General features: G+C 37.6%; 1 protein-coding gene and 1 long non-coding RNA gene across 8 annotated transcripts in view; one reads left to right on the forward strand and one right to left on the reverse strand.

Moving 5' to 3' along the window:
* The window catches only part of LOC138751655 (uncharacterized), a 50,721-nt gene that overhangs the window by 12,796 nt on the left and 24,656 nt on the right, over positions 1-13,269 (forward strand). For 2 of the 4 annotated variants that reach the window (XR_011350105.1, XR_011350107.1), the window contains exons 3-5: positions 1,831-1,924; positions 2,014-2,197; positions 11,924-12,903. This is a non-coding gene — a long non-coding RNA (uncharacterized lncRNA). The remainder of the gene's footprint in view (positions 1-1,830; positions 1,925-2,013; positions 2,198-11,923; positions 12,904-13,269) is intronic. The other 2 variants (XR_011350108.1, XR_011350106.1) reach the window with 1 other exon arrangement.
* The window catches only part of LOC138751654 (leukocyte elastase inhibitor-like), a 49,030-nt gene that overhangs the window by 8,950 nt on the left and 26,811 nt on the right, over positions 1-13,269 (reverse strand). For 3 of the 4 annotated variants that reach the window (XM_069914213.1, XM_069914214.1, XM_069914215.1), the window contains exons 2-6: positions 11,577-11,752; positions 6,449-6,586; positions 5,845-5,962; positions 4,130-4,272; positions 3,867-4,034 (exon numbers count right to left, since the gene is read on the reverse strand). In XM_069914213.1, coding sequence (XP_069770314.1) covers positions 3,867-4,034; positions 4,130-4,272; positions 5,845-5,962; positions 6,449-6,586; positions 11,577-11,752 — 743 coding nt within the window. Of the gene's footprint in view, positions 1-3,866; positions 4,035-4,129; positions 4,273-5,844; positions 5,963-6,448; positions 6,587-11,576; positions 11,753-12,630; positions 12,672-13,269 lie in introns of those variants that run through there. The other variant, XM_069914216.1, reaches the window with a different exon arrangement.

Raw genomic sequence — 13,269 nt, forward strand, 5'->3', positions numbered from 1 at the left:
ATACCTTGCCCCCAATCCCATGAGCCTTGATTTTGCATGCCAGTCACTTATATGAGACCTTATCGAAGGCCTTTTGGAAATCCAGGTACACCACATCCACTGGCTCTCCCCCATCTATTTTACCTGTCACCATCTCAAAGAATTCCAATAGATTTGTCAAGCACGATTTACCTTTTGTAAATCCATGTTGACTCTGTCCAATCCCTTCTCTGCTAGTCATATGCACCGCTATTACATCCTTAATAATGGATTCCGTCATTTTGCCCACTACTGATGTAAGGCTCATCGGCCTATAATTCCCCGCTTTTTCTCTACACCCCTTTTTAAATAGTGGGGTAACATTAGCTACCCTCCAATCCATGGGTACTGATCCTGAGTCTATCGAGTTCTTAAAGCATCTGCTATCTGAATGTCCACTTCTTTAAGTACCCTTGGATGTAGATTATCAGGCCCTTGGGATTTATCAGCCTTCAATCCCTTCAATTTCTCTATGTTTCCCAACATCCTTGGGAGGTTATTTGTATCCTCTCTTGTGAAAACAGAACTAAAGTAAGAATTTAATTGGTCTGCCATTTCCTTATTCCCCATTATATATTCCCCTGATTCTGACTGCAAGGGACCTACTCTGGATTTCACCAATCTTTTCCTCTTGACATATCTATAAAAGCTTTTGCAGTTGGTTTTTATGTTTGCCGCAAGCTTACTTTCATAATTTATTTTTGCCCTCTTGATTAATCCCTTTGTCCTCCTTTGCTGCATCTTAAACTGTTCCCAGTCTTCGGATTTGGTACTTTTTTTGGCCAATTGATATGCTCTCTCCTTGGACCTAATGTTATCCATGGTTGAGTCACCTTTTTTGGTTTATTTTTATGCCAATCCGGTATATACGATTTCTGTAATTCTTCCATTAGATTTTTGAATGCTTTCCATTGTCTATCTACTGTCAACCCCCCACCCCCCCACAAAGACCACCCAATCAATCTTACTCAACTCCCGTCTCATACCATCATAATTCCCTTTATTTAAATTCAGGACCTTAGTCTCGGTTTTAATTTCTTCACTCTCTATGTCGAGTGAGAATTCAATCATATTGTGATCGCTCCTACTCAAAGGGCCTCGTACAACAAGATTGCTGATTAGTCCCTTTTCATTTAATTGAGATCAATTTTGAAATGTTTGTATGTGACCAACATTAAAAAAAACCTGCTACACTTTATCTCCCAAAATCATATCTAGAAACAATATAAAACACAACATATTCTATCACAATATTATCAGGTTGACAGGATAGATTTCTCACAGTCTCCTTTGTGGAAGACCATTTCACACCCCCCCCCCCCCCCGCCCCACCCAATTCTTGGATTCAGATGAGAATACACAAAATGAGGGAGAGGGAAGTGAAAGATTTTATCTATAAATAGAGTGTCAAATCTATAGAAAAAAAGACAGATAATCCCATACTAAAACATATGATCAGAAAGTGGCAAGAAATTAATGAATGTATAGGAAAAAAAAGTAGGGTTATCAATAAAAGCTCCACTATGTGTAATTGCCTATGCACATGGGCAAAAGAATATTAAATTTGTGACATGCCAAATGCAGAAGATATATTATAGACTGCTATACAAAAGGAATTCATATGTCCTTCAAACAACTAAATCACAAACATGGAGTGACCAATGGACCTTCTTTTGTTGTCTCCAACTTAGATCATTTTTAAGAAAAAGATGGGGACCAATTTTGATCCCACCTGAAATAAGTGAAACTAAACAAATTGTTATGATGGGGAATACATCGAAATTTATAACAAAAATGTCCTATGTTCTCCAGAATGAAAATGCAAAATCAAGGTTACAGAGGTCGGGGAAAGATGGGAGTCAAGACTTGGGTGTGGTGATTTCAGAAAAAAGCTGGTCAAATTGGTGTAAGGGCAGCTTAACTTCAATTATAAATGCAATATAGGGAATGGTTCAGTATAATTTTTTTTAACCCCAATTATATTTTACCCCACAGAAATGATATAGATCAAAAGCAGAAATATCAGAGATGTGTTTCAGACGTAGGACTGAGACAGGAACCTTTCTACATGCCACATGGTCATGCGTGAAGCTGAGGTCATTTTGGCAAAATATCACAGAAAATTTAACCAGGATAACAGGAGTGGTCTTCACGGGCTACCTGGAGCTATATCTACTAGGTAATTTCATGGAAATAAACAACAAATTGAATAAATATCAAATCTCATGTATGAAAATAGCGCTGGTTTTTTTTAAGCAAAAAATGTATTGTGATTACTTGAAAGTCCGACGCCCCTCTACTTATAGCACAATGGACTAGGGAAATGAACAGCTATATACCTATGGAAAATAAAATCACATTATAATTTAAAGAATAAATATGACACTTTTGTAAAGGTCTGGGCATATAGGGGCCCAAATACAGTAATTTTAAAAAAAGGACTTTTTTTCTTTTTTCTTTGGCTTGGCTTCGCGGACGAAGATTTATGGAGGGGGGTAAAAAGTCCACGTCAGCTGCAGGCTCGTTTGTGGCTGACCAGTCCGATGCAGGACAGGCAGACACGATTGCAGCGGTTGCAAGGGAAAATTGGGACATATCCAAATGTGATTTCCTTAATTGCATTCTATATATTTAAAAGATATATAAGCTATGACTTTGTGTGGATCTGTATGTATGGAAAGGGGGAGGGAGGGAGGAACTGTTTTGTTTTTGTTGTTTGTTTGTTGTTTGTAAGAAAAAGTTATTTTTAAAAATGTTGAAATCAAACCCACACCCACCATACTCTACCCCCCTATGTGTGAAGAAGTACCCTCTCACGTTCTCTTTAAATAATTCATCTTTCACACTTAACCCATATCCTCTAGTTCTTGTCTCACCCAATCTCAGTGGAAAAAGCCTGCTTGCATTTGTCCTCGTTATACTCCTGACAATGTTCTATACCCCTGACAATTTTTTAAACCTTGATGTTTCCTGGATTGGAGAACATGTCATTAGAGCAACAAAGGATAACAAGTGGCTTAATCGAAGTAGATAAAATTATGAGGGAATTAGATGGGTGGACAACCAACACTTATTTCCTATGGCAATAATAGCAATTACGAGTGAACTTCTGTTAAAAGAGAGTGGAGGAAAGTTTAGGGGAGACGTCAGAGTTAAGTTTTTTTTAAAACTCAGAGAGCGGTGGATGCTTAGAATGCATTGTCAGGGTAGTGGTGCAAGTTGGTATAATATGGAAATTCAAAAGACTATTAGATAGGCACATGGATGTAAGAAAAGTAGAGGGTTATAAGTCTGAGGTGAGGAAAAATTAGATTGTTGTGGAGTAGGTTTACACAGTTTGGTACAATATTGTAGACTGAAAGGCCTGTACTGTGCTCTAATATTATATCTTCTAAATCTTTCCTTATTCTCTAAAGCTCAAAGGAATAATGTCCAAATCTATTCAACCTTCCCCAATAAATCAGATCCTCAAATCCTACCAACATCCTTGTAAATTTTCTCTATTCTTTCAATCTTTTTGCTATCTGCCCTGTAAGAATGTGACCAAAACTCCAAATTTGGCCTCACCGATCTCCTATACAACTTCCACATAACATTCCAATTCCTGTTCACAATATTTTGATTTATGAAGACCAATATGACAAAGCTCTCACCACAGCCATATTCAGAGCAAAAGGTCCATTGAGATGTTTAACAAGCCCTGCTTCTTCCAATAATATTCTTTCATTTATTTTTGAGGAACTATTTAATGAAGATGGTGATTAAAAATTCAATGATCAAAACAGTCCAAGAAATTAACATCTCTTTCTCTAAGGTTCCTCTCTCATTGTATTTGATCTTCTCATTACCTCTTCCAGTCCAGTTGTGTCATCAGTGATGCTGTCAGGTAGCAGTACAATCATGCTCAGTTCCTCCTGTTCATAAGGAAGCTCAAGGACACTGGTCTTGAGTTCCTCAATGTAACCAATTTTAAAGTCATCATCCTGGAACATCATCTTTACTGATTTGGTCTCCCTCTGTGAAGAAAATAAAAAGTAACATCAGTATGAGTTTGAGGGTATAATAAACATAAATGTTTGCTTAGAACTATTTTAACACCAGAGCAGCATACCTTGTTCAACTTGAAAGGGGTGACATAGGTGTTTTTTTCATCAAATTTTTTCTCCCACTTCCCTTTAAAGTAGATGGCATTTACAAGAACAAGAACTGTTGCAGGACCAACCGAATTCACTGACAGCAAATTTTGTATTTTACCTAAGTTAAAGATCATAAATTGAATGCTCCAGTTAACAAGTATGGTTAAGTAGTTTTTAAAACAAATTTGCCACTGACAAATAGGGGACTATTACATCGCATTGCAATGGCCATAAATTTATAAACACTTCTGAAGTGATATCCAATCCAGACAAACGAAAGGATTGCTGATGATTAAATCTTGAATGAACAAAGAGAAGTTGGAGGAACCCAATGAGTCATAGCAGATAAAGAGTCCTGATCCAAAATAGTGACAGACCACTTTGCTCCATAGATGCTGCCCGACCTGCTGAATCCCTGCAGCTGCTCTTTATTCACACCAGTCATCCAAGTGCCAAAATAAAAGCCTGGTCAGATGAGTTCAGATCTCACAATGGCAGTGAGAAAACTTTAAAAATAGTGAAATAAAATGGTAAGGTATAGCAACCATTAGAGAAAAAGGTTGGCAGTAAAACATAACTGGTTCATGAATATTCTTTTGGGAAGGAATATTTTTCTCTTTGCCTACTATGTGGGATTTCACACCACTTCACTGTGCCTGGCTTTATGAGCACTCTGCAATATCCTCGCAGGTCATCAGTTGAACCAGTTGCTACTTCAAGATGTTCCCTGTCTAATTTATAGCCCATTGTTGATCACATGAGCCAGACAAGATAAATGCACAATGAATGGAGACAGCTCAATGTAGTTAGATCCTCAATGCAATAGATCCTTAATGCAGGTGTAATTGTCTTCATAGAGAGCACTTACAATGGTTTGGAGATTTGAGGGATTCTGTGGAACAGCATCAGTGGCATTTCTCTGATGCTTTGAAGTGCATGTTGTCTTTAACTTATTCATATATTGGATGTATGCAAAAAAAAAACTGACACCATGACTCTAAAATGAAGGTCAATGCTACAAAGCAGGACTTGAGCTTTGATCTGGGATTAAAGCCTTGATCCTTGAACACATTTTCCTTGAGGAGGATATAGGTTGTACTGCCATACTATATACACAAGAGAATTTCATCACTAATGCTATATTTGCTGAGAGGTGGCTCAAGCGAGATGAACGGTGCTCCCCATTTCCTGCTCTGAAACATGGCAGAAATCCAAGACACATATTCAAAAATTATGAAATTTCCTGATCTGGGAGGTGGGGGGTTGGGGGGGGTGGTAGACATGTCAGGGGAATTTCAAAGACACCACAATTTTGATCATTTTCAAGGAGGAGACAAATGTAGTTATTTCATTACAGAGGGGTTATGGTACTGACTACTGCAATGGGATGTTATTTGGTGAAGTGGGTGTAGCAGGAATAAAATCTCTCATGACTGGAGGGAGAACAAGTGTTTTTATTAGCTTATAACTAAGGGTAGGGTCTCACAGTAGTCTTCAGAAGGTTTCTGGGTTTAGGCGGGAAACCAGGGTTATAAGTGAGCAGATGGGGGCGGAGCTGGGAGGCAGGGCCAGCCAATAACACAAAACACTACCAGTGAATCCCAATTCATTGCAGTGGGTGAATCATTTCTTTATCGGCTTGGACTGAAATATGGAGTGCAATTGTCTTTACAAAGAGAATAAATCTTACCCTCAGTCTTATTTTCTACAAAAGTATTGATGTCATTCCTGGCAGCTTCTGGTTGTTTTAGAAAACTGACTGGAGTCAATTTTGCCTCATAGTATTTCCAGCTGAGTTCTTGAAATTCCTGCAGAAAAGAAATAGAAATGTTCCAGCATTTTACCCAGAACAACATAAAGTTTATTTCCAGCCAAAGGGGAAATCAGAACAGAATTAAATTTATGAATATTTCAAATATTTTGAGGACCATTTTGTGTATTTTCTCCTTGTAATGGGGAGATATGTGTGCACACATCCATAATCTCATTCAATTTTATTTAGTTGACCATTGGTCTCCACCTGATCCCTGCACCATGCCTACCAGACACCAATATGCATCAGTTTACTGATCATTAATTTGATAGGTTTGAAATACAGTATGTGCCTGAACTTCCACTGTGCTCCCCCAGGAGTCAGAGCAACCAGATCAGTAACTACAAAGAAGCAGAAAAATAGAATAGGAAAATTTACAGCATTCAATACTCTACTTGAATTAATTTGTGAATTTATGTTAACTATGTTTTCTCAAGACTTTATGAACAGTTATGATCATTTGTCCTCTGTTTGATCTTACTTTGAGAAAGTCATAGGTTTCTTCTCCATATAAACGGTTAGCCAGACGAAGAAGATAAGGAGCATCGTGTTGGTTGATATGAGACATTAATTCCCTGAAACTTGCATGGACATCTGTTTCTGTGTCAAAATGCAGAACCTAAGATGAAAATCATGTTGAAGATGAGAGTCAAGGCTTAAGTCAGAATTAGTTATCAGATAGAATTCCCAGCTTTTGAAAAGCCCACATCCCATCTTCATGTCACTCATGCAAAAATTTTCTTGTAATTTATTGATTCATGAGCAGAAATAGTAAAAAAATATAAATTTATAAATGGAGAAAAAGACATACACAGTTCCACATAACCTTTTCACAAATTATCAATTCTCAAGATGCATGTATTACTGGTAAGATCCCTCTTCAATAGTCCTCGAGACAGTGGTGTCTGGTTAATTTCTTGAACTATTGAAATGCTCCATTCTTAAGCATCTTAAGAAGGTGGAAGGAAGCCACTCTTGAACTGCAACATTCACGTTTCTGACGAGTTATAATGAGAGTTTAAATATTGAATGAATCAACAATGATATCTTTCAAAAACAAAGTCTGATTTGCAGATGGTGGTTTGGCAAAAGCCAACTGCTCTAAATCATTTTGGAAATAGAGGTCAGGGGTATGGGAGGAGTTGACAAACAAGCCTCAGCACAGTTGCTGATGTACATTGCTAAGAAGGTACTGCAAGTGGAGAAAAGGATTGATTCATTGGTATCAATGATCCTTTCAAATTCTTATGTTCCACATTTTAGATTCTGGAGATACTATGACCTAGACCAGCAGCCATAGAAATTCACCAAGATAATGGTATCTTTAAAACAATATTTTTTATTAATAACTATTAATAATATAACATTTCTTAACTCTAAACATAACTTTACTATGCGCAAATGTGTGTAGGGCAGGTCCCAAATGTTTACAATTTAGGCACAATTGTGAAAAGTCAATTTTTGAAATTCAGTTTGAGAAAACATTTGTGTTGAAACTCAGAATCTTTACTGTTCAAAAGTAATTTATGGAGTAGGTGTGAGGCAACAGACCTGTCAAAACTCAAAAATATTTTGTAAAGTTGTTTACAGAGAACTATTTCTTTATACGAATGATTTTCCACAAATGCCCCTCCCTTTCATGGAGGTTCTAGAAATTGTATTTTACATGATGAGTTCACAAACCCAGGCAAGGGTTACATGCATGAATTGGCCATTTAAAAATGAATATGATAAAATTGCCCACTCTTGACAAAGAGACAGTGAAGTGGTTCTTTGTTTTCAAAACAACTGATTCTGTGCACCTCCCATGATAAGGAAAATACCACAAAAGACCTTCTCCTAAATATGTCTCTGCATTTTCTGACTTCTAATGAAAACTGGTGCTGTATTAAAGATGCCTTCTTGAAGGTGTAATCATATGACATAATTCAAATGTTTATGAGCAAATGCCTCTGAGTTGTCTGAACAGCTAATCAGCAGATGATTTTCTTGTGTACACAATTGTTTCTCTAGCAAACATTCATTGCCTTCAACATTTCAATGGAAAATCACTTCATGTTATGGCAGTTGATATATTTCATCTGAACAATGAATTTGCAGATATTTCAACTCTCAACATTAATTTTCCATGTCCCTGTTGTGACAAATTATATTTTTTATTGTATATAGATATGTTTTAAAGGAGATCAATTGTGGCAGTTTTTTTTTAGTGTAGGTCACATACAAACACTTCAAAACAGATCTCATTTAAAATGCTGGAGCTCTGCTCAAGTCAGTCAGTCCAGCCTCTGGGTGCCTTTGCAAAAACTTTGAAGAATGCCTATAAGGACTTCACAAGTAGGTGTTAATTGGACATGCTGTGGAGTAATGGATTATTGTTTTGGAAAGCATTAGATGAATGGACTTGGAAGATTAGGTCTGGAGCCACAGTCTGTCTGAGTGCAATTGGTTGTTCTAAGAGGGTCATATGGTTTTCTCTCTGTGTGTGTGTGTGTGTGTGTGTGTGTGTGTGTGTGTGTGTGTGTGTGTGTGTGTGTGTGTGTGTGTGTGTGTGAGAGATAGAGAGAGAGAGAGAGAGAGAGAGAGAGTTCAGCAGCAGCAGCTGGGACTAGAATGTGATAAGCTGGCAAGCTTGTGGAAAAACCCCATTTTGAAGATGGATTATGAGTTCATCCTGGTCAAAGCCTTTGTGGACCATACAAGAGGAGAGGGCTGGCTGCATAATGTTTCACTTGAAATAAGGGAAACAAAAAGGAATGCTGTGGTGACCTGAAAGAAAGAGGTTATCATCTGGAAAAACCTGATGGGGCAAGTTTCTTCAGCAAGACACTGAAGTGGCTGATCGGAAGGAGTCAGTGTGGGTGTCCAATGAGCAACAAGCACTTTCCTGAGTGGTAACTATTTACCTTTCAAGCACCAAAGCCTGGTAAAATTCATAACTTAAATTCTGTGGACAGTATAAGAATTGCCTGCAACCAGTAAACTTGGAGAGGTGAGATTGGACTGTGAATCAAAGAACTTTTCTGAACTTACACACACATTACATATACATGCATTTAGAATTAGAAGGGTGTTAAGTTAGGATAAGTTAAGTTAATAGTAATAAGTTAAAGTTTGATCCTATTTTCAAGTTTAAAGATAATTAAAAGCATTTGTCTTGGTGAATGTCTATGGCTGCTGAGCTTTTGGATCCTCTGGGCTCATAACACTGTATACAACTCAAAATATGTTAACTAAAATAATATATTTTATTACTAAAGATTAGTAATAGCACAATTCCATCACAGGAGGATATATTTTTTCCAACCTTTCAAAACTTCTCCAAGACAATGTATGGATGGTAATGACAGGACATTTTTGTTTTCTGTAGTATTCTGTTACTAAAAATATGTCCTTTTCAGATCCTGCACATTTTCAGTTTTTTTAAGAGATAGGGAGGTGCCAAGTTAAGGGCAGGGGACAGAAATGTGGTGCTTGTTTGAAGCTTTTAGATATTATCAAGCAGAAGTCAACCACATGAGGGGAGGTTCTGTCTTAGAGGGGAAATTGGATACAGATGGTCTCACTGTCTTTTTGATTCACTAAATGCAGCATCTCAGCACATGATTGCATCTAACCAGCTGCAAATTCTGCAAAGCCACTGAGCTCAGAAAGGTCTTCCATATGGTTTGCTGCTTTAGGCACTTGTAATAGATTACCCATCCTGATAGAGGGTGGTGACCCCAAACATCAACATGTCTGCACATGATTCTGCTGCTTGGCTGTAATAGTTGAATCATTGCAAATATAGGTGAGATGCACCATCTTACAACAGTGTTCACGCAGAGGCAAGCCTGTGAGTTGAATTATGCCTCAAAAGTTAGATGCAATGGAGCTGTTTACACAGAACCTGACACCAAGAATGTACTCATTAAATCTCTTTTGTCCTAAAGACCAGCTACACCAGTATCACTCAGGTGTGATCATCTGCCACCTCCTCCATGGTAGGGAGGAGAGAACAATGGAGGGAGACATGCAGTGACTTTGTACAACAGTCAGCAACAAGGACATATATAGCAACTCCTGCAGCTGAGAAGTTAGTGGGTGGGGATCACATGCCCCTCTGTCTGTTTGTTTTCCCCTTTCTCTCATAAATGATTATCAAGGACACCTTGATATATACCAGTTATCTGACCCAAGATGAACATATTCTATTCATCAAAATTCAGGAATGGGACCAAAGGTTGATTCTAATCTGAATTTCATCCTGTTTCTAATTGGATATTGCAGGACATACACCTGAGATTGAAGCCAAAGGACAAATCCCATTTGAGAGCATGAAAACTATTTCTGTTTTTCTGACAATGGCCTTTAATGTTTATTCTCCAATGGATATGTGTTATTTTGTATTCATAAATGCAACACAATAAGGAATTATTTCATATGGACTGAAGTTACAATGCAAGGAGCATGCCAATTACCTTAAATAATCCTGATCAGTATTTATGTCCCATACAAACAAAACATTGTAATCAAGATAGCACATCGTATTTCCAATGTACCATTTTTGCTCATAGACTAACGAATCTAATATTGGGCTCTGTCATTATTTCTTCCAAAATTACTAACCTTGGGAGGGAAAATTGATTCACTTAAATTGTTAATTTCTGACTTTCAGCAACATCAGTTTATAAATAGTTCTGAGCAACAGGCTCCTTACAAAACTCATGGACTGTCTAAATTGCATTTGGCACTCTGAATGACAATGTTTCTTCATTGGAGAACACATCCATTCAGGGAGTGTAGTGTAACACTGAGTTAAGTTCATCTGTCACTTTAATTTTCTCAATCCTTTCCTACTCTATCTTCTTTGTCTTTGGAGCTTCCGTCATTCCAATCAAGTCCTCAAAAGTTCAAGGAACAGCATTTTATCTTCTAACTTGAGTCCTCAGAATGCAACTCAACCATTTTAGATAACCAGTCTTTCCAGTTTATATCTGTATTGGCCAGCTTTGAGCAAGATTTCACATTAGCATGAATTTACTTGATCCATAGATGTTGCATAATCTATTAGGTGTTTCCAGCATTCTCCTATTTTTCATATTTCCAACTTCCTCGGGATTCTGGCTCTCAAAGTACTAAAACTGCTTCTCTCTTTTCTCCGTCATCTGTCATTCTTCCACATTTACATCTCTTCCAGACAGATCATCTACAATTAACAATCCATCAACACTTCTTTGGCTGGAACCACCAACAGTTACATCATTCAATCTCTCTTGGTCTCCACCATGTTACAAATGTTCCATTTGGTCTCTTCACCCCATCCCTATTCTCTGCAACTTAATAATTGTACCAAACTCTGAGCAAGGTCACCTTCCTGAAATGTTCATTCTGTTTTATTGTCTGATCTGATGAGTAGGTCCCCACCATTTTCAAATCTACAGGGGGCATGCATTAATTTGATATAATTCGGTCAGATTGAAAGGTGGAAAGTCAATAGGATTGGGTTGAATGACAAGATGTTATTCTATATTCTAACCCAACAAAACCCCACACAACAGTAAAGCCATGCAAAATGGACCCTTTCATTCCCTTGTCCTGATTTGCCCATGTTGTTAACCCTCACTTACCTTGGCCATCTCAACTGCAGTGTTCCCTTTAGCACCAAGGTACAGCATGCCCAGAGCAACTGAGATACTTAATGGAGACATAAACATGTTCCCAATTTTATTTTCTTCATTTAGCTTTGTAAATAGAGCACTGGCAAATGCGTCATTTCCAGCAATCAGAGAATCCATTGCAGAGTCTAGAAGAAACAAAATGTGCTCAAAATGCTAATTTGTGGCAAAATATGTAAAGCAATGCTACTTTCAATTGGACTGATTTATGCAGACGTACTTCAATGAAAGATCAAAGTTGGAATTGATTGGCAGTGTGCATACATGACATTTACATACAACTTTTTCTTTTTCTCCAGGCCAGGCAAAATTTCTGATTAATGTAACCTGTGCTCAAAGGAAGATAGAACTGTAAACGACTGGCTGTGCAAATACAGAAGTATAAAAATATGGCAACATAAAATGAGCAAAGCACGAGTCCTTAGATGAGTGTGTGTTCAGGAGTCTGATAATTGAGGGCCAGGAAATATTCCTGCACTTGGAGACATGGGTCCTATGATATCTCTACCTCCTTCCAAATGGCAGCAGCAAGGACCTGGGAGGTGTGATCAACAAATATCTAGTTTCAGACACTTCCTCATTTTAAATAAAGGATATTTGAACAACATTCTCAATAAAATATTGAAGCAAGTCTGAAAATACAGGTCATCTGTTGAGAGAGGATCAATGATTTCTGTCGATGATCTTGCATTTGATACACATGAATATTTAACATCAGCAGAAGGCCATTCAGGCCCTTATGCCTGTTCCACAATTGCAAGAGATCAAGTCAGAACTTTGATCTCAGCATCATTTTCATGCAGTAACCCCTATCTTCAAGAAATTAAAATTGACATCTGCCTTGTGTTACAGAACTCTGTGTTTTTTATTCACCTATTTGTTGTGTGGTTTTATGTTAAAAATTGAGTTTGCCTTTGAGAGCCAAGGTGAAGGTGAATTGCAGAGAGGGAGAGATGGACTGGACATGCGCAGATGATCTAGAAATTTCTGGACTTGGAATACAAACCACCACTGGATGTGGCTGTGAAGTGGAAGGAGGCCCAAGCATGAATCATTGTCTAGGAGGCAGTTTAGAATGTTGGGCATTTTAAAAGGGTTGAACATTCCAAAGGCAGCCAGAAGGATCTAGACCAAGCCATTGTTCCTCTCTCTGCAAGCAACACAAGAGGACAACTTGGAATTTTGTGCTCTCCCTTTCTCTCAAAGATCTTTTGGCTTCAGTTTACCAAACAAATTGAATTTTGTTTATGATCTTTGCTTCAGTTGAGATCGAAGTTTTGTGAGTCTTGGGTGTTTTGTGTTTGTTTTTCTGTGGACTGGTTGGAAATATAACTTAGACTTTAATTACATATGTTATATTCAGGTTGGGGAATTTATTAGTTTTACACTGTTATAGAGATTTGCATAGTAACCAGTATGCATTGTTATAAAAGGGGGGTTTTTGAATTAAAGTTTGAAGGTGAATTTTTGTTAATAAAGTAATTGTTCATCTTTATCCCTGTGTGATCTTGTAATATAATTTGGGAGAATCGTCCAGAATCAAACCAATTTGGGAGCATTAGGGGCGATAGACTTGTGCTTAGTTATCATTTGTCTGAATTTGACTCAAGCTCCAGCTTGAAATTTTAAAAAAAAGGTGAGTGTA

This window comes from Narcine bancroftii, chromosome 1, assembly GCF_036971445.1.
Source record: "Narcine bancroftii isolate sNarBan1 chromosome 1, sNarBan1.hap1, whole genome shotgun sequence".
Lineage (NCBI taxonomy): Eukaryota > Metazoa > Chordata > Chondrichthyes > Torpediniformes > Narcinidae > Narcine > Narcine bancroftii.